At 35.3% G+C, this 22,176-nt stretch overlaps 1 protein-coding gene across 10 annotated transcripts in view; it reads left to right on the top strand.

The window, feature by feature from the left end:
- LOC131949413 (cadherin-23) overlaps positions 1-22,176 on the top strand; it is a 98,279-nt gene that overhangs the window by 59,351 nt on the left and 16,752 nt on the right. For 9 of the 10 annotated variants that reach the window (XM_059311300.1, XM_059311304.1, XM_059311302.1 and 6 more), the window contains exons 3-27: positions 1,304-1,420; positions 4,108-4,125; positions 5,725-5,796; positions 6,058-6,236; positions 6,514-6,564; positions 6,921-7,010; positions 7,248-7,331; positions 7,558-7,569; positions 7,859-7,978; positions 8,219-8,341; positions 8,639-8,717; positions 9,542-9,660; positions 11,758-11,961; positions 12,504-12,665; positions 12,975-13,139; positions 13,662-13,732; positions 14,057-14,294; positions 14,974-15,219; positions 16,099-16,171; positions 16,725-16,960; positions 18,463-18,681; positions 18,993-19,128; positions 20,217-20,420; positions 21,219-21,532; positions 21,749-22,029. In XM_059311300.1, coding sequence (XP_059167283.1) covers positions 1,309-1,420; positions 4,108-4,125; positions 5,725-5,796; positions 6,058-6,236; positions 6,514-6,564; positions 6,921-7,010; positions 7,248-7,331; positions 7,558-7,569; positions 7,859-7,978; positions 8,219-8,341; positions 8,639-8,717; positions 9,542-9,660; positions 11,758-11,961; positions 12,504-12,665; positions 12,975-13,139; positions 13,662-13,732; positions 14,057-14,294; positions 14,974-15,219; positions 16,099-16,171; positions 16,725-16,960; positions 18,463-18,681; positions 18,993-19,128; positions 20,217-20,420; positions 21,219-21,532; positions 21,749-22,029 — 3,608 coding nt within the window. In that variant the 5' untranslated portion in view covers positions 1,304-1,308. The remainder of the gene's footprint in view (positions 1-1,303; positions 1,421-4,107; positions 4,126-5,724; positions 5,797-6,057; positions 6,237-6,513; positions 6,565-6,920; positions 7,011-7,247; positions 7,332-7,557; positions 7,570-7,858; positions 7,979-8,218; positions 8,342-8,638; positions 8,718-9,541; positions 9,661-11,757; positions 11,962-12,503; positions 12,666-12,974; positions 13,140-13,661; positions 13,733-14,056; positions 14,295-14,973; positions 15,220-16,098; positions 16,172-16,724; positions 16,961-18,462; positions 18,682-18,992; positions 19,129-20,216; positions 20,421-21,218; positions 21,533-21,748; positions 22,030-22,176) is intronic. The other variant, XM_059311303.1, reaches the window with a different exon arrangement.

Below are 22,176 nucleotides of genomic sequence, written 5' to 3'. Positions count from 1 at the left end.
ATTTTAAGTAGAGATTTGTGCCCAGTCACACACTCAACATGTTCAGTAGAGATTTGTACCGGGTCACACACGCAACATTTTCAGTAGAGATTTGTGCCCAGTCACACACGCAACATTTTCAGTAGAGATTTGTGCCCAGTCACACACTCAACATTTTCAGTAGAGATTTATGCCCAGTCACACACGCAACATGTTCAGTAGAGATTTGTGCCCAGTCACACACTCAACATGTTCAGTAGAGATTTATGCCCAGTCACACTCTCAACATGTTCAGTAGAGATTTATGCCCAGTCACACTCTCAACATGTTCAGTAGAGATGTGTGTCATACAATCAACACGTTCAGTAAAATCACCTTGAGCAGACTAAGATCAGTGTTTGTTGAAAAACTCATGTCGTTAATAAGTTGACTGTGTTTAATTACATCACCCGCGGCAAGAGGTCATCGAGTGCACTTATTGGCTGGGTCGTCTCCGTTGAATGACGAAATACAAACTAAACATTCCTTCAATATTTATACAAACTGTGTTGTCATCGTATGCTGCCAGTATGAAGGTGTGCACCTCTAAAATAGTGTGGTCAGCACTATGCCCAGGTGCCTTAGCCTCCCTAACGTCAGTCAAGTACCAGTCAGAGCTGGGTGGACTCAGGGATGTCCTACAGACTCGAGCCCGGGATCCGAACAGTTTTTTCCAGGCATCTCTTCGGGGGTGGGGGGGGGGGGGGGGGGGGGGGGGGGAACATGAGAACACATTCACAACACAAAATACACATTAAAACAAGATTGTTTTACAATGCCTGACTAAGAGAAATATGCGAAATTTTATACCTACATACTGTTTCAATTTTTTTTTCAAACGATTATGTATCTTCGATTTCATTGCAATTGAAAAACAGAGTTTCTTCCAGGCATCTCTTCGGGGGGGGGGGGGGGGGAGCGAAGCCCACCCCGAAAAAATTCTATCCCCCCCCCCCCCCCCCGAACGAAATGAAATTTATATAATTTATATAGAAAATATATACCGTTAACAGTGTCCGCCCCCCCGAAGAAAGTCTACCGCCCCCCCCCCCCCCGAAAAAACAAGTGCCCCCCCCCCCCCCGGAGAAAAAAGTCTGGAAGAAACACTGGTTCCGAACTCGCGACTTTAGTGTTAGCCCCACGCCGTCCCATATTATTTACATGGTATTGATGAAAATCCTTTATCTATAGCTTGACCTTGACCCTTGCAGCGATTCGATTAGCTGTACCAACGCAAAAGATAATAATTCTGAGCCCATGAAGAACGTGTTTTTTTTTGTTTCAGTTTTGATGGCTGCTCCGTGTCACAGCTTCATGTCACCTAGCAACGGTCTCTGGCGTCTCACAACAAAGGTCACGTGGCTGCTCCAGTTTCTTACAGTGGCGGTAATTGTATTGCAAGGTATGCACAAAATAAGCTAACACGGTGGCGTCGGCAAAGGGTTAGTGTTGGGGGGGGGGGGGGGGGGAGGGGTGGGCGTGGTTAATCCATGGAAAACCATAAACACCCATTGGGCCCACAATGTAAATATTATTCCATGGACATCTGTCAGCAGCAAACTTTATGTTTAGCTTTTTTTTTTAAGGCTTTCTTTTTGCCTTTTAAGCTGGTTTTTATTGTAAATTATTTTTAAATATCTAGCTCTATATTTCCTTGTCATTTCAGCAATACATAATTGATGCTCTTTTTGCTAATCTGATACCGTACTACATTGACGTGATTTTAACCATCGTTGTATTGTGTGTTAACAGTTGAAAATCTTTTCTTGTGTTTAGACTTCGTAGATAGCAGAATAGAAGGGGATAATTAAATGTTAAATACTAAATAAAGCCTACTGCTAAGACAAAACAAATTGACTTCAAATATACAAACTTTTGTAGGAAATGTAATAATTCTTCTTATTACTCTAATATTATTTTAGTAAATAAACGGCATTGTGTTGAATAGGAACTATGAGAACGCAGGCATTTCCCTATTTCTCCACACCCCCCCCCCCCCCAACCACAACTCTTTAGGGCCTAAAGGGACATAAAAGAGATTGGCCTACTAAAATAGTCAAAACAGGAAAAATAAAAAAGGAATAAATGTCTATCGCGGTAGTCATTAATAATTTATTCAAAATTCTTTTTTTTTTTTTTAAAAAACATTCTGGGCGACCTATTCACGTTGATACATAGGATAACATTTTTAAAAAATGAGACACATTTTTAAATTAAGTTCTTAAAACATAAGTCTTTTAAAACAATGAGGTTTAAAATCCCATATGTCAGGTGGATGTTTAATTATTCATAAATTAATGTAATTAACTACGAGTGCTAACCCAGGGTCTCGAATTTGAATACCGAACATCGAAATTGAGTACGTATGACTTCTTTGAGTCCACCCAGCTCTGAACTGGTACCTGACTCACATTTGGGTAAAGTAAAGGCATCTGGGCATAGTGTGCATACTGGCCACAATATTGTTTTATATGCCGTGGTCGAAAGGGTAACTTCTCTTTACGTAAATGTAAAGTCTAACAACCCCGCTGTATCGATGCAGCATGAATGTATTAATTATCACAGATAGCGGTAGCTTTTGTGGGTTGTTCGTTATTTTATTTTATAAAGAACTTTTTCTGCTTCACTTTGCTTTTCTGTGCTGCGAGTAAATTGTTAAGTTTATATTGTGTTAGTGTTGTCTAGACGAATAATATGGTCAAAAAAGACTGACGTCCTTTATGAACAGCTTCCCCCCCCCCCCCCCCCCCCCGTTTTCCCCAACTATCATAACCAAACTTGAGAAAATATTTTAAATGTGAATGTTGTAAAATTTATTTTCTTACTGCTATAGACTGATTATTATTCTTACCGCACCAATATGAACATGTTAATGTTGTTGACATTATATTTTATAAGGTGTTTAGATCTAGATCTAGATTCTAGTGTTTGGTCTGTGATTCGTGTCTGTCGATCGATCGTTTGCACGAAGTTATCGATACACGTGTATTCATATAACGACTAATGCAGCCACCTCTTTAACTTTGAACGCAAACCTAGTCATGTCAAACATCAGTAAAAAAAAAAAACTTTTTTTTCTCGGCCTCGGGTTTTAATTTTATGATTTTACTTTACTGTTGTTTGACATTTCAATTTAAATGTTGGCTAAGAAAAAAATGCTCACAGACATAGTTTCTTCCAGGCATCTCTTCAATTTTTCCGCCCCCCCCCCCCCCCCCGAAAGAAATGTAATTTATATAGAAAATATATACTTGTAACAGTGTCCGCCCCCCCCCCCGAAGAAAGTTTACGGCCCCCCCCCCGAAGATTTCAAGTGCCCCCCCCCCCCACCCCCCCAGAGAAAAAAAGTCTGGAAGAAACACTGCTCACAGAAACGTATAAAAATTCTACTGTCTATTAGAGGTCTACCCACAATGGCACTGGCAATTGCCCTCTTATTAATAGTGTAGTATATATATATATATAATTATATATATATAGAGTCTAGATCTAGATCTATCTGTATGTAATAATGTATCTAGACCTTTGATTTTTATTTTACTAAATGACTCTTTGGTAAACCAAGGGAAACAACTTATGAAAATTCAAAGTCTTATTTTTAAAAAAAGGTGCTTCCCCTTTTTAATTGTCTAACTATTTTTTAAGAAATCTAGATTCAAGAATAATAAGTTAGTAATAACAATGCATTTAATTACCATATTCATCCTGTTTAATTACTAATTAGACACAATTTCTCTCAACATTTAAAGTCTACTTTGATTTTTAAGTGATCCCCTAGTCCAAAGCTTTCACCGAAATATTTTTTAGTTGAAGGCCTTCTTATTTAAATTAATAAAATGTCAATACTCCTTTTAAAAAAATGGATAGATATGAACTTGTCTTAAATTCCTTACTTTCTAGATCTATCATTTCTCAATCCAATTCATTTTTTGTCACAAAACCTCATATCTTGGATTCATCTAATATTTGATTAATGATATAGCCTATAAAATACTATATTGGCCTATATTGTGATAGTGTATTAGTTTACTCTATTGCTGCTTGGTCTAATTCTGATAACTCTTACTTTGTACTACTATACTCATGTAGATACTGCTTATTCTCAAGGTAAGGATGTGCGTTAACCTTGAACCCCATTTTCTTTTCAGTCTTGATATTTTTATTTTGTTTTCATTTTAACTTTATTTTTATTAATATCCCTACTTTATAATCTGTTTTTCAATTTGAAAAAAAACAACAAAAAACAAGGTAATATTCATTCTATTGATATTGACTATTGAATTTGGTTATTTGTAACGAAACTGAAATTATTAAAACTTACTTAAAATTTATTAAATTTAGACAGATTTAAAATACTAATTAAAAGTTATCAGATTCTGCATATTACCAAAGTAAACATTTAATGATTTAATCTTAGAATTATTTTTCAAAATATTTTATTATTTAATCTAAAAACTCTTACACTACATCCACAAGGCTTTTTCCCAATAGTTTAGCAATATGTTTATCAATTTGAAAATGTGCATGTTATTTTTTTTTAGTTTAATATTCCAATGTTTTGTGTGAATACCAGATTTTTTACATTAACAGTTCTCACTTTTTTGTACTCTTTGAAAAGTATTTCACTAAACCCAGGGTAATGTTTTCAGTTGTTTTTTTTTTAAATCAGGTTAACAGCATTGTATTTTAACAACTTTAAAAATCACAAAAATTACATATTTGTATACAGCAATAAAAAATTAAAATTGTTTATAATAAGTAAATATAAAATATAAAAAATTATAATTATGTAAATATTTTTAATTTATCAATAAGAAGTTTCTGTATTTTTTTTTATAGAGTTGCAGAAAGAAAATAAATAATGGAAGTGATAATGCACATTTTGTTGAAATGAAATTGACAGTTTTAATTGAAAAAATCTAACAAGTTACTCCTCAATTAAAAAACTAATTAAATGAAATAGTTATTATTCTTTAAAATTTCAATATATTTGCAATGGAAAAATAATAAGTGTAGAAATCAGTTCCCAGAAAATTCCGAAACTAAAAAATGTGCAGCCGAAAATTGCACACACAGAATAACATAATATGCTAAAAACAGTTTTATTTGGTTATTTTTCATGGAAAAATGTTTTTTTATCTTACAATTTACAAGTACGTTTTTCTCTGCTTGTGTCGTTGAATTATTTATTTTTAAAAACAAATTCCAATGTACATTGTTTTATGTGCAATTATCCATTGCACACATTTCCATTGCAAATTTTTCTGATCACCTTAGAAATCATATAAATGTGTGTTTATATATATATACATATGTGTGTGTGTGAGTGTGTGTGTGTATATGTGTGTGAGTGCGTCCTTGTGAGCATGTGTGTGTGTGTGTATATGTGTATATAAAAATTTACATTACTGCCTGCTTATTTTTGTAATATTTTTAAAGCTATTTTGGTAATATTCAGCACAGATCACAACCTTAAAATTTTCCCTTTCATTATCTAAACATCTTTGCTATAGTATGTGCATTCACTTTATCATGTTGAGGCATGATTTGATTTTCACGATACAAATGAATGTTTTGGAACTACCTAGAAACCCTTGAAAATCATAATTTATATACTACTAAGTCAAGCAGCCTATTATAATGGTAGACGTTTTTCTCGTATAAGTTACAAGATATTTTAAAATAATTTGTCTTAATGTGTTTTAGTGACTGGCAATAGCCCTCCACAACCAGGCACCTTTGCTAGAAACTTAGTATGGCCAGAAGATACACCCATAGGTATGCCTGTGTAACTATGTATTTTATCATAACTATAGTCTATTTAAATTATTAATTAGTTTAGACTTTCTTTGTGGGTTTGATTTTCAAAATCACAGTAAAGAAAATATTATTTAATAATTATCATAATTTTCAAGAATAATTGATAGTTAATGCTTGATCATATATTTTTAATAAATTGTAAATAACAAATTAGCTCTTTGGTGCATTTCTTTTCCAACAAAACTTTTATAAAAACTATTTAAAATGTGCTTGCCGTAGGTACTGTAATAGGAAACATAACAGCATCTGATGCAGATGATGGCCAAGTGTTATATTTCAACATTGACACGGCTGATGCTAAAGACCTTGTCAACCTCAGTAGCCCACGTAGTGACCCTACCAACAGTAGGACTAAAGTTGTGGACATCATCCTAAAAAGTCAACTGGATAGAGATTATGTGAGCTTTTACATCTTTTTCTTCCACACACAGTTGCTAGGGGCATGAGCTTTAACCAAAAAGTTTAAAGCTTGGTTTTTGTGCTTGAGACTAGATAATAGAATCCAACACGTTATGATAGGTACATAAGCAAAGCAAAGATGGTTGGGCACAGTGATCAGTAGATTAAACAAACAACTAAATCATCTGCCCCATGAACCACAAGACAGCAAAAGGAAGTTTTTTTTCCCCTTACTCAAGTAGAAAATCTAATTGAATCAAATATTTTAAATTGCAGGCTCCCCCAGAGAGGAAACTCTACTTCAGTATATCAGATACCTACAGTTCTGTAAGTTGACTTTACTAGACTAGTTCTTATGTTCTACATCAGTATATCAGATACCTACAATTCTATAAGTTGACTTTACTAGACTAGATTTATGTTCTACATCAGTATATCAGATACCTACAATTCTATAAGTTGACTTTACTAGACTAGTTCTTATGTTCTACATCAGTATATCAGATACCTACAATTCTATAAGTTGACTTTACTAGACTAGTTCTTATGTTCTACATCAGTATATCAGATACCTACAATTCTATAAGTTAACTTTACTAGAATCTAAGTATTGTACTCTACTCTGCTACTATTTGCTCACCTAAAAGAAAAAAGGCAACAATGCATTGTTTCTCCTATTACAGATTCCAGTAGAAATTACATTGTTTATTATGGATGTGAATGATGTAGCACCCAAGTTTGTTAATCTTCCATACGAAGTAACAGTTAAAGAGGTATTTTTCATGGTTATAATTAATCTAAATGCAATATGTAGCTAACAATTTAGAAGTTGGCCATCATATGTTCTTATAAAATAGTTAAACTCAATATCCTATTGTATATAATAGAGCAACTGTTTATTTTATAAAAAAAGTATCACATAGGAAATCACCCTCGTCAATTATTTTTCCTACCATTTGACTACCTATTTGTTTAGCCAGACCCTAGTTCAGTTATTTTCTCTTGAACAGGATGTTACCAATGGTACAATCATTTTTACTGGTGTGTCAGCCTTTGACCCTGACAATGGACGAAACATTGTGTTTACAATGGAGGTAATATATATTATACTGTTGTCTCACACATAAGAATAAAAAAACAAAATAATTTTTTTTTGTTGCAACATTCTTACTAATATTGTTGTCATTAAAATTATTATACTCATTATAGTGTCTTTAATTTTTCACTGGTGAAAATTTTAAATAATTTTTTTGTACTTTTAAAATGACTGCAAAATAACCATATTATTTCTTATTCCAATTTTTCTTTTTTTCTCATCAGTCTAACGCACAAGTGAGTACAAATTTTTCTGTTATCCCCAATGTCTTATATTTGTTCTGTTATCCACAATGTCTCATATTTGTTCTGTTATCCACAATGTCTCATATTTGTTCTGTTATCCACAATGTCTCATATTTGTTCTGTTATCCACAATGTCTTATATTTGTTCTGCTATCCATAATGTCTCATATTTGTTCTGTTACTTACAATGTTTTCAATTTATACGGCTACAATCTTATTTAACAGCTATTTAGTGGTTTATATTGATGGGATTTAGAATTGTGTATTGTACCTGTTTCAGGCAGCTGATGAAGAATACATTAGCACATTCCGCATTGACCAGTTTACAGGGAAAATAACTTTAGAACGTCCCTTGGATTATGAGAAACACAGCTACTACCAGTTTAAAATTATGGCTGAGGTAAGATTCAACCTAATGCTTGTTTGAAAACATTAGGTGATACATAGTAACTCTGTGTGCAATTTATGGAATTCATTATTGTTCATTTAAAAATAAAATAAATATCTAGCAAAATATATAATTGTATGCTTGTTTTTACTTTTAAATTATTTCTTAAAATTAGAATGTGTTTTTACAAATAGTGCTAGTTAGATTTCCATCCACAAATGTCTGACCTTTCTCATGGTCATTTGTTAACAGGATGAAGGCCATTTGAAAGCTCAGCCAGTTGGTTTTGTTGTGTATGTGCTGGATGTTCAAGACACTGCACCTAATTTTGTTAATCTGCCTTACAGTGTACAGATTGATGAAGATGCCCCAATGGTCAGTTCGAATTAGCATTTTAGTTAGGCTAATTTGATAGTTAATGGTTGTTAAATGATTTAATAAATTATTTTGGGTCAGTTCATCCTTATGTTGCGCACTATTTTCTTAGGGTCAGTTCATCCTTATGTCGCGCACTATTTTCTTAGGGTCAGTTCATCCTTATGTATCGCACTATTTTCTTAGGGTCAGTTCATCCTTATGTCGCGCACTATTTTCTTAGGGTCAGTTCATCCTTATGTCGCGCACTATTTTCTTAGGGTCAGTTCATCCTTATGTCATGCACTATTTTCTTAGGGTCAGTCCATCCAGAAAGTGGTAGCAGTAGATGGCGACAAAGGGATTCCAAATAGCATCACATACAGCTTTCTCAGTGGTCAGTACAAATGTCATGGTTTTTGTGGTCAGTACAAATGTCATGTTTTTTGTGGTTAGTACAAATGTCATGTTTTTTGTGGTCAGTACAAATGTCATGTTTTTTGTGGTTAGTACAAATGTCATGTTTTCTGTGGTCAGTACAAATATCATGTTTTTGTGGTCAGTAAAAATATCATGTTTTTGTGGTCAGTACAAATATCATGTTTTTGTGGTCAGTACAAATGTCATGTTTTTGTGGTCAGTACAAATGTCACATTTGGAAAATAATTATACTGATAAGATATACTTTAGACTGTAGCCTATATATTTAATTTCAAAACTACACTATTTTAATACTCAACTTCAATTTAACAAAAATTAACATCAGATCCACAACACAATAAATCAACATAAATTTTACTTTTTTTTAGGTTATGACAGTTTACTTCATTTAATCAAAACAACTCATCCATTCAGTCAAAACAATTCCCTCATGATAGCCCAATAATCTGATAGCACAATAATGGTTTACTACTAGATAATTGAAATATGTATTCTGCCCCAATTAAAAGCAACCCGTTCTTCTGTTTCTTAAACGTTAGCATTTGAAAGGATTGTGGGGTAATATCTCTGCCAAGTCACATATGGAAGTAAACTCTAGATGTTGGTGTTAGCTGTGTACTCTACCATTGAACCACACTGTCCACACATTGACTCCACAAAACTTGCACATAGAAACAGTACCACCCCTGGCGTGTTCAGACTACCAGAGATATAACTACAGACCATTCAACTTCCAGCACTGTTGTCTTGGTTTTGATTGACGTTTTTTCTTCCTCGCAGGTGATTCCAACAACTTTAACTTAGACTCCACGACAGGCATCATCACCATCAAAAAACCACTAGACAGGGACTCTGACACTATGAAGGCAACTGGTGGAGTCTATGCCATGATAGTCCTGGTAGGTCGACTCTCCTCTCTGTTACCATGGTGAGATCTTCCATTGTTTGTATGTCCACCAATTGAAAACTTTTCTTGTCCTATACATGGTGAGATCTGCCATTGTTCAGAGGCGTAGCGACCCTTCCCGGGGACATACTTTCAATTTGGCGCCCCCCTCGGGAGCAAATTTTCGATTTGCACCCCCCCTCGAACTTTTCATTTGCACCCCCCCTCAAACTTTCAATTTGGCGCCCCCCCCCCTAAGGTCGGCGCCCGGGGGCATATTCCCCCCCCCCCCCCGCCCCCCCTAGCTACGCCTCTGCCATTGTTGCATGGCCACTCTCCTCTCTGTTACCATGGTGACATTGTTTGTATGTCCACCAATAGAAAACTTGTCTAGTCCTGTACATGTTTGTATGGCAGCCAATAGAAAACTTGTCCTGTATATGTTTGTATGTCCACCAATAGAAAACTTGTCTTGTCCTGTACATGTTTGTATGGCCGGCAATAGAAAACTTGTCCTGTACATGTTTGTATGGCCACCAATAGAAAACTTGTCTTGTCCTGTACATGTTTGTATGTCCACCAATAGAAAACTTGTCTTGTCCTGTACATGTTTGTATGTCCACCAAAAGAAAACTTGTCTTGTCCTGTACATGTTTGTGTGGCCGCCAATAGAAAACTTGTCCTGTACATGTTTGTATGGCCACCAATAGAAAACTTGTCTTGTACATGTTTGTATGTCCACCAATAGAAAACTTGTCTTGTCCTGTACATGTTTGTGTGGCCGCCAATAGAAAACTTGTCCTGTACATGTTTGTATGGCCACCAATAGAAAACTTGTCTTGTACATGTTTGTATGTCCACCAATAGAAAACTTGTCTTGTCCTGTACATGTTTGTATGTCCACCAATAGAAAACTTGTCTTGTCCTGTACATGTTTGTATGTCCACCAATAGAAAACTTGTCTTGTCCTGTACATGTTTGTATGTCCACCAATGGAAAACTTGTCTTGTCCTGTACATGTTTGTATGGCCACCAATAGAAAACTTGTCTTGTCCTGTACATGTTTGTATGTCCACCAATAGAAAACTTGTCCTGTACATATTTGTATGGCCGCCAATAGAAAACTTGTCCTGTACATGTTTGTATGGCCGCCAATAGAAAACTTGTCCTGTACATATTTGTATGGCCACCAATAGAAAACTTGTCTAGTCCTGTACATGTTTGTATGGCCACCAATAGAAAACTTGTCTTGTCCTGTACATGTTTGTATGGCCACCAATAGAAAACTTGTCTTGTACATGTTTGTATGGCCACCTATAGAAAACTTGTCTTGTCCTGTACATGTTTGTATGGCCGCCAATAGAAAACTTGTCTTGTCCTGTACATGTTTGTATGGCCACCTATAGAAAACTTTTCTTGTCCTGTACATGTTTGTATGGCCGCCAATAGAAAACTTGTCTTGTACATGTTTGTATGTCCACCAATAGAAAACTTGTCTTGTACATGTTTGTATGGCCACCAATAGAAAACTTTTCTTGTCCTGTACATGTTTGTATGGCCACCAATAGAAAACTTGTCTTGTACATGTTTGTATGTCCACCAATAGAAAACTTGTCCTGTACATGTTTGTATGGCCGCCAATAGAAAACTTGTCTTGTCCTGTACATGTTTGTATGGCCACCAATAGAAAACTTGTCTTGTACATGTTTGTATGTCCACCAATAGAAAACTTGTCTTGTCCTGTACATGTTTGTATGGCCACCAATAGAAAACTTGTCTTGTACATGTTTGTATGTCCACCAATAGAAAACTTGTCTTGTCCTGTACATGTTTGTATGGCCACCAATAGAAAACTTGTCTTGTACATGTTTGTATGTCCACCAATAGAAAACTTGTCTTGTCCTGTACATGTTTGTATGGCCGCCAATAGAAAACTTGTCTTGTACATGTTTGTATGGCCACCAATAGAAAACTTGTCTTGTCCTGTACATATTTGTATGGCTGCCAATAGAAAACTTGTCTTGTACATGTTTGTATGTCCACCAATAGAAAACTTGTCTTGTACATGTTTGTATGTCCACCAATAGAAAACTTGTCTTGTCCGCTACAGGCAGCTGAAGTGGTGCCAGCTGGACAAGTCAACAAAGGGGAAACAACTGCCACGACCCTGGTGACCATCACTGTCAGAGATGTTAATGACAACGCCCCCACCTTCAGCCAGAGCAACTACAACGCCACCATCTTGGAGAACATGCAGCAAGGTGTACCTGTCAGCTTCCAGGGGAACATCTTGCAGGTCTCAGACATTGACCAGGTCAGTGCCAGCTCTTCACTTTCACAACAAGCTGTTTAAAAGGGTTGCCTGTCTTGTGTTGAAGATACTGCATGCAAAAGTTTTACCATCATCATCAAGTGTATTGTCCATTGTTAAATCAACCTAAAACGTTAGTTAGATCATCACCATTGTGTCACTGTAATAAGAACAAGTATACTATCACCACAGTATCCCTATCATAGTATCATCATCTTAATATAACGTTTATACCATCACCACCATGCCACCATCATAGTATCATCATCATAATATAACATACCATCACCACTGTGTCACCATCCTAGTATTATCACATTAATATAACATTTATACTGTCATCACTGTGTCAAAATCATAGTATCATCATCATAATATAACATACCATCACCACTGTGTCACCATCCTAGTATCATCACTCTAATATAACATTTATACTGTCATCACTGTGTCACCATCCTAGTATCATCATACAACCACTGTAATGTCACCTAGTATCATCACCCTAAAGACTTTACCACAAGATATTTTGTATCAACCCACAGGGAACCAACAGTCACTTTGCCCTTACACTGGAGAAAAATGGAGCAGTCAACTATGATTTCTCTCCCCTGCCCCAGCAGATTTACTCCGAGTCCTCAGTTCTTATTCGTGTCAACAACTCTGCTGTGTTGGACTATGAAAAGAACAAGATTATTATTTTTCAAGTGAGTTAACCTTTGTTTATATAATTTTCACCAAGTGATTGGCATACATGCTATTTACATTTTGACTAATAAGTTTATAATAGACCTGTAAATATGTTAGTTATTTTAACAATAGACCTGTTAATACATTAGTTATTTTAATGCAAAAACGTAATCTGAACACAAACATTTACAAAAGCAATAATAATTATTTCTACTATTTCTAAATGAAAACATCATATGACCATGCATGTAAAATGAAAACTTTATGATATGACAATGAGTGTAAAATGAAAACTCCATGATATGACCATGTTTTTGGCCCACCAGATTGTTGCACGTGAAATGGAGACAAAGGAAAAACGTTCAAGTTCTGCCACTGTGACACTCTATATTGAAGATATGAATGACAACGCACCACTCTTTGCTCAGGCCAACTACACATTCAGTGTGTTTGAGAACACAGCCCCAGGGACACCAGTTCAAAACTTTACAGTCAGTTGTCTTTTATACTTACTCAATTTTTATGGATTCAAAAACAATTCAGTTGATACACTTTTTATCTAAAACAGTGGTTCTTAACCTGGGTTTGATTGTACCCCAGTTTCAGAGTTTTAGTGGAGGTCAGGACACACATCTGACTCATATGATTTATGATATGATTTTGTCAGTGCAGACAATAGAATTATTAAGAAAGGTTCAGGGAATGCACAAATGAAACTGGTGGGGTTCAGTACCTCAAAAAAGGTTAAGAACTACTATTCTAAAATGTCAAATTTGAATGAACATTGAGCTACTATATTGGATTACCAATTATTTGCAATTAGAAAGTTTAAGTAAAATTAATTATATATTGAAGTAATAAAAAACTGTCAAGCATGTCAAGGTTCAGTTCTTCTAACATTGATCTGAAACAAAGAAGGGAATAGACATATTTGACACAAATTAAAGTTAATATGTTATTGTGATATTTTATTAACATGCATAAGTTTTTAAATAATTTTAATATTATTTTAGGCCACAGATATTGATTCGGACATTTATGGAACAAAATCAATAAGATATTCCTTGCGTGGTGGAAATGGGAAGTAAGTACATCTAATGGGAGTTCATTTTACTGAGTAAAGGGTTTCTGTTAATTCTGAGATAAAAGCATTTTTTGAACATAATGACCAGAAAATTATGCATGGAAAATGTTCTTAGGTAATGGAATAAAATCTAACTGGATATTTTTAATCAGGTCAATTATTTTCTTTGATGCTGCTTTTCTGAACAGACAAAATCTTGTTAAAGAAATTCTTAGAACCAGCAATTTCACTGCAAAACTAGACTTTATATTTAGAGGCTGTTTGCACACCAGTTCCTCAGAAAACTTTTCAAGGAAAAAATGTTAAAAATGTTTTTGTTTTCAGGTTTACCATTGACCCAGTTACTGGCACACTGAAGGTGTCTGGCAGCATAGACAGGGAAGAAAACAACCAGTTTTACTTGAGCGTGGAGGCTAAAGATGGCGGAGGTTTGCGTACCCCAGCGGAGGTGGTTGTAACTGTTCTGGACATGAATGACAACAGTCCAGTCTTTGTCAGGGATGATTATGAAGGCATCATCAAAGAAGGCTCATTACAATTTATAAGACAACTCAAAGTTCAGGTATCTCCTTAAGCTTTTTACAAGATTTTATTTAACTTGCTTCTTCTGTCATCAGTCTGTCATCAGTCTGTCTGTTGACAGCCTTTCTATCTGCTGTCATAGGTCGAAGCAGCTGAGTGAAATTTCAGGCACTTCTAACTGACAGATTCGTTTCAAGTTGGCAAGTGGGTCAAGACTTGAGGACAATGCATATTTGACCTAATTGGATGCCTAATTAATTTTTTATGAATTAATTTAAATTTTCTCCAAATTATGTGATACTCTCCCTGCACTATAATATGTGTGTTATCATGTTATTTGGTGCAAAAAATAGTTTTTAGTCATACAAATCTATTGTAAATAAAATATTAATTTGTAGTACTGAAAAAAAATTGCATAAAATCATTTTAATAACAAGCTTTTATGTAATAATGCACTAAAATGGACAAAATAAAATATTTTCTTTAAATATGTAATAATATATCTACTATTTAAATTATTATAAAGAAAAGTGTGGGTAGCTTCATAAATATTAGTAAAAGCATCCAATAGATAATATAGTGACCCATGCTTTTAGACATCAAACATAAACATCTCACACTCACAGAGATCAAACCCCATTGTACATAAATCTCTGAGTGCATCAGAGCAAATAAAAACCTTTTGAAATGCTTCTATCACTGTTTCTCTCAACCTGCAGGCTTCTGATGAGGATGAGCCAGGCACCAATAATAGCTTAGTGTCATACAGAATATCACATACCCCTCCAAACCTCTCAAGCAACTTCACCATAGGGGCTAGTACAGGAGTTATAACTGTCACTAATGCTTTGGACTATGAGAAATTGAGTAAAGATTTGAACGGAGTTGTCACTCTTACAATTGAAGCCTTTGATGCAGGGAATCCAGTGCTGAGCTCTAGTGTGGCTGTCAATGTGACTGTTGAGGTTGGTTGTAGTTGATGTTGTGTGGTTAGTTGTAGCATGATGTTGTGTGGTTTGTTGTAGTCTGATGTTGTGTGGTTTGTTGTAGTCTGATGTTGTGTGGTTTGTTGTAGTCTGATGTTGTGTGTTTTGTTGTAGTCTGATGTTGTGTGGTTTGTTGTAGTCTGATGTTGTGTGGTTTGTTGTAGTCTGATGTTGTGTGGTTTGTTGTAGTCTGATGTTGTGTGGTTTGTTGTAGTCTGATGTTGTGTGGTTTGTTGTAGTCTGATGTTGTGTGGTTTGTTGTAGTCTGATTTTGTGTGGTTTGTTGTAGTCTGATTTTGTGTGGTTTGTTGTAGTCTGATTTTGTGTGGTTTGTTATAGTCTGATGTTGTTGAGGATATTGTGGAGTTTGCTATTGGGGATATTGTGTAGTTTGTTATAGGATGATGTTGTTGGGGATTTTGTGTAGTTTGTTATGGTCTGATGTTGTTGGTGATATTGTATAGTTAGTTATTGGGGATATTGTGGAGTTTGTTATGGTTGATATTTTTGGCTATATTGTGGAGTACACTGAAATGTTACTTTTGAGAATTGTTATATTCTTTTAAGAATTGTTATTATATTCAGTGAAAATTAATTGAAGTAGATTTACTTTTTTTAAATTTCTGAAGTACATAAACCACTTTCCTTGAGCTTCCAGCTCTATACTTGGCCACTTGACAAAAATTTACTGTGTGGACTTTTGCTAAACTCTGAGTAGTTAGATATTTTTAGATTAAGCATACATTACTCACACACCTTTAGTAGAAGTGTTGTTTAGTGGTTATTGGTCAGAAATCTATGTTTCAAATTGCATGTTTTCCTTATTTTTGATGTAACATATTTTTATATTTCTCCTAGGATGTAAATGATTTCACACCTGTGTTCTCTAAATCTCTCTACACACAAAGTGTACTGGAGAATGTTACAGAGGGTAAGTTGCTAAATCTTTCTACACACAAAGTGTATTGGAGAATGTTACAGAGGGTAAGTTGCTAAATCTCTCTACACACAAAGTGTACTGGAGAATGTTACAGAGGGTAAGTTGCTAAATCTCTCTACACACAAAGTGTACTGGAGAATGTTACAGAGGGTAAGTTGCTAAATCTTTCTACACACAAAGTGTACTAGAGAATGTTACAGAGGGTAAGTTGCTAAATCTCTCTACACACAAAGTGTACTGGAGAATGTTACAGAGGGTAAGTTGCTAAATCTCTCTACACACAAAGTGTACTGGAGAATGTTACAGAGGGTAAGTTGCTAAATCTCTCTACACACAAAGTGTATTGGAGAATGTTAAAGAGTATCCATTGCTGAAATCAAACTGCAATGGGATAAAAACATATTTGCTGATGACAATGAAAGAATGCTTCTATCTTTATAATGCTTAGTTAATTTTTCTGATTAACAAATGCTATAGATATTTTTTTTAAATGCATGAGACCTAGTAGGCCTATATATTATAAACACCATTCCTTTTCTTACAGATTTTCTTGTGATAACTGTCAATGCCTCGGACCTTGATGGCACCAGTCCAAATAAAGACTTTATTTATCGCATTGAGAGCGGTGCTCTTGATAAATTCAAAATTAACTTTGAAACAGGAGAGCTTAGAGTGGATAATGGGGCTGAGTTAGACAGAGAAACAAAAGATGAGTACACCCTAGTTCTGTCTGCCATAGATAGGGGGACACCACCTCGAACTGGCTCTTCTACTCTTAAGGTATGTTTCTTTTTCAGCAAATGTCTGCACTAGTTTTATGCTATCAATATCTGTAAGAAATTCTTAAAGGTTATTGCCAAAAAAAAAGTCACTTTATCAATTGGTTCATTTTATTAATCAATAAGATTTCCTGTGTAGCTAAACAAAGCCTTTTGTTGCGCATTGATTTCAATAAGATAAAAAAAAATGGTTCTTTGGTTTTGGAGTGATCGCAAGGATCACAAGTATCATTTATGTCTGCTTTTACAAACATGATCTAGATATACTTTTACTCCATCATCTTGAAAAAAACAACTAAATGTTACATGTACACGTCTTACTTTTCTCTAAAAGATGACCTTATGTGATGTTGCTGAATGTACACATCTTACTTTTCTCTGAAAGTTCACATTGCTTGATGTTAATGAATGTACACATCTTACTTTTCTCTAAAAGATGACCTTGTGTGATGTTGCTGAATGTACACATCTTTCTTTTCTCTGAAAGATCACCTTGTGTGATGTTGCTGAATGTACACATCTTACTTTTCTCTGAAAGATCACCTTGTGTGATGTTGCTGAATGTACACATCTTACTTTTCTCTGAAAGATCACCTTGCTTGATGTTGCTGAATGTACACATCTTACTTTTCTCTGAAAGATCACCTTGCTTGATGTTGCTGAATGTACACATCTTACTTTTCTCTGAAAGATTACTTTGCTTGATGTTGCTGAATGTACACATCTTACTTTTCTCTGAAAGATGACCTTGTGTGATGTTGCTGAATGTACACATCTTACTTTTCTCTGAAAGTTCACATTGCTTGATGTTAATGAATGTACACATCTTACTTTTCTCTAAAAGATGACCTTGTGTGATGTTGCTGAATGTACACATCTTTCTTTTCTCTGAAAGATCACCTTGTGTGATGTTGCTGAATGTACACATCTTACTTTTCTCTGAAAGATCACCTTGTGTGATGTTGCTGAATGTACACATCTTACTTTTCTCTGAAAGATCACCTTGCTTGATGTTGCTGAATGTACACATCTTACTTTTCTCTGAAAGATCACCTTGCTTGATGTTGCTGAATGTACACATCTTACTTTTCTCTGAAAGATTACTTTGCTTGATGTTGCTGAATGTACACATCTTACTTTTCTCTGAAAGATGACCTTGTGTGATGTTGCTGAATGTACACATCTTACTTTTCTCTGAAAGATGACCTTGTGTGATGTTGCTGAATGTACACATCTTACTTTTCTCTGAAAGATCACCTTGCTTGATGTTGCTGAATGTACACATCTTACTTTTCTCTGAAAGATTACTTTGCTTGATGTTGCTGAATGTACACATCTTACTTTTCTCTGAAAGATGACCTTGTGTGATGTTGCTGAATGTACACATCTTACTTTTCTCTGAAAGATGACCTTGTGTGATGTTGCTGTACACATCTTACTTTTCTCTGAAAGATGATCTTGTGTGATGTTGCTGAATGTACACATCTTACTTTTCTCTGAAAGATCACCTTGCTTGATGTGAATGATGAAGTCCCTGTGTTCAAGAACCCGTCAGTCACCATAGAGCTGAGTGAAAACACAGCTGTCTCTACCACGGTTTACTCATTCACTGCCCTTGACCCTGACCTGAAAAACAAACTCAAGTACCGGCTGGGTGAAGTAGCCGCTGTCAGTAAAGACAAAATAGATGACAGGATAAATGTGACATCAACTGGTGTCAAGGTTTGATTTTGATCAAAATTATGTTGTGCACATAAATATTTACATTTTTCAAAACATACAGTACACCAACAATATAATGTTGATTCAACTCTTGGGTAGAGTTTTCTTTATGTATGTAAGTGTTTAACTCAGCACGTAAATACAAATGCAAAGTTTCAATGTGATAAGCAGTTTTCAATACCTTAGTGTTTTGATAGATATAATAAAGTGCCCATCATTTAATAGAAGTGAAGATTTATCACAAGGCTTGTGTTTTACTATCTGTTGATTACTGTGAGCAACTGTGGGTAATAAAAACTTTTTTTCTGCAGTATTATTTTGGTATCAATGCAGAGACTGGGGATGTGTTTGTTAACAGCACTCTAGACAGAGAGACAGCCACAAAAATTGTCCTGCAAGTCATTGTAGAGGACGTGAATGCTGAGACAGGGAAACAAACTGCTACAGGTAGCCAGTGATAGGACATCACACATTTAAAACCTTTGAACATGGAGTTCTCGCCCTTATAACATGGAGTTCTTTCCCTTTTAACATGGAGTTCTTTCCCTTTTAACATGGAGTTCTTTCCCTTTTAACATTGAGTTCTTGCCCTTTTAACATTGAGTTCTTGCCCTAATAACACTGAGTTCTTGCCCTAATAACACTGCTGAGATCTGTGTTTCTGTCCTTATGGCTTGAATGTCATGGATATTTTTAATTCAAGAAACATTTCATAACACAGGGGTTCTCAGACAATTTTTCTATTACTTAATGTTGGACAAATGCCTTCATGCCTCCCCTCTACTGCACCATTTCACACTAATAAATAGCAAAGCTTAATTACTGATCATCCCGTCTCTATGAAAAGGAATAGGAGTGTAAATCCATGAAAAAAACATTGCAATAGCATAAAACAATCAGTTTACACACTAGCACAAAAGATACTTAAAAAGATAGCATATTCTTAATACATAATACTCAAGTATACATTACTTTTGAATTCTATTACTTCATTTTATTTTATTTTTTAAAAATAGGTAGGTCTACATTTAAACATGTAAACTAAAAAATATATAACTGAAGTCTAAATATAGAATTATTATCACTCTCTTTGGTTCAAAAGAATAACATAATAATAAAATAGTGCTATCTAACATGAAACAACCTAACATTGGCAACTCTTTGACTACTATAGTCTGGTTTTGTTCATGTTTTGTTCCATTTTGTTTTGTTTATGTTTTGTATGAATAGATTAGGCTAGGTGTTGGTTACATTTGTGAATTTGTTTCTTTTTCAATTAAAAGATTGGTTCCATTTCCATATTTTGTTTTTAATGTAATAAAAGTTATGATTAGCTGATGATTTTTGTTTATCTAGATTAAGGTTAGGGATTAACCACCTGGGTCATAACATCCTCCCCCTTCCCCCCCCCCCCCCCCGCTAGTGCTTACATATAGGATTTTGTCGTGTATAATTAAATCATATTATATGGCTTAATCTATTCATGCTAGATATTATAAGGCAATTAAAGCCTACATTGTATTTAAATTTGTCAGCAACACTGACAGTTATCCTCCTTGACTACAATGACAACCCACCAAAGTTTCTCCCCTCATCTAACTACACTGCTGAAGCCAATGAAGATGAGGAATTATTTTTCATCGTCCTTCAAGTCTCAGCCACAGATGCAGATGAAAGCCAGACCATTAGCTACAGTATTGGGGCATCAACAGTTGATGCCTTCACTATCAACAATGAAGGTAATGTATTGAATAAATTAAGATCTAAAATTAGAGTATATGAAATAAATCTATGGATCTACAGTCGAATGTCAAAAAAATGATGGGTCTGATGTATTTGAAAATTGGACAGATATCCCTCTTCTTCTTCTTCTTCATTCTTAATTTTAATGTTGGAAGGGATCCCCCTCCATCACAATTAAGGACGTGTCAACTGGTTATGCGCCATTGAGGCCATTGACTCTGATTTCAGCCTGCTTTTCTTTCTTGATTTGCTTCCATAGCCTTTGTCCAACCAAGAACAAACTACAAGGCAGCAGTTGTTTGATTTTGGAGTTGTCTCTCCCAGAAGAGTGGCTGTCCCCAGCTAACGAGCCCGAGGGTTCGAACTCGAGACTTTTTGGTTCAGCAACCTTGAGCTTTACCAACCTGACCACGCTGACCCCCCAGATATCCATACTTTTGTTTAATGATTGTATTTATAGGCCATATACTGCAATCAAACCATTGAAGTGTAGTCACATACTAACTTGTACAAAATACACATGTCACTACAAGATATTAACACAATCCAGCATGACTTGCTAATAAAGAAATCAAAATAATTTTATAAAACAACAGAAATGATCAAGCTGACTTTTAGTAACATGTAGTTAATACATATTAAATCCAGATGATCATTTTAGTTTGAACACAAAAATTTGACCACTCAATCCTGGATTTGTAATTGTTACATATCAGCAAGGGCTTAATTTTAGATCAGCTTCATCATACTAAGACAGTTTACTATGAGATTTATTTTCTCATTTTTTAACACAGGAACTGTTCAGCTCAAGGCAAAGCTAGACAGGGAGAAAAATGATAAAGTCATTTTTCAAATCATTGCAAAAGACAACGGTGTCCCCCAGCTGACCTCCACAGCCACTGTAACTCTGCGTGTTCTGGACGCCAATGACAACTGGCCCATCTTTAACCCTTACAACACTACCTACACTGTCTTAGAGAGTGAAGCTGTGGGCTATAAAGTGGGCGTGGTTGTGGCAACTGATCAAGACATTGGAGATTATGGCACTGTGTTCTATACACTAGAAGGCATAGACAACGATGGCAGCTTTGCCATCAATGAGAAATCTGTAAGTTCTTTACATTTAATGCAAATAATACTCTTTGAAGCAGGCCTTTCCCAATAAATATTCTCTACCAATTGTCTGGTGGTTAGCTATATTCTCAAATTTTAAATTACTGTAGGTCAACAAAAAAATTTTTATTAATTTTAACTGGTATTTTAGTATTGTAGGCCTAGATACAAAAAATGTTATAAATACTTACTTACATTTTTTTTCTTACAGGGGGAGATCAGTGTATCAAAAGCTTTAGACAGAGAAAGAAAGGCAGCATACATCATTGGGGTCATAGCCACTGATTCTAAAGATGATCCCACTCAGCAAAAGAGCAACCACTCCCAACCAATCACAATCAAGATTGGTGATGTGGATGACAATCCGCCCCAGATTACAGCTGTCATCCCAGAGAGGCCGTCCATCACAGAGACCACGCCCACCAGTCAGCCCATCGCATCTGTTGTGGCAGTGGACGCTGATGACAAAAACACTGACAATGGCCGAGTGATGTGAGTGGACCTAACCTTGTGTGACTTAAGCTCTTCATGTGTGGCCCAAAAACTCTTTTAGCTCCAGTAGTCAATGGTGTTTAGAGTTAGTTAAAAACTTAAAAACAATTGGAGGTTGATTACTGTGGAGCTATTTCTTATGCAAAG

Source organism: Physella acuta, unplaced genomic scaffold (assembly GCF_028476545.2).
Source record: "Physella acuta isolate Inbredline_101_S28 unplaced genomic scaffold, ASM2847654v3 ptg000694l, whole genome shotgun sequence".
Lineage (NCBI taxonomy): Eukaryota > Metazoa > Mollusca > Gastropoda > Physidae > Physella > Physella acuta.
Note: the sequence above shows the minus strand (reverse complement) of the source record. Positions and strands in the feature narration are given on the sequence as shown.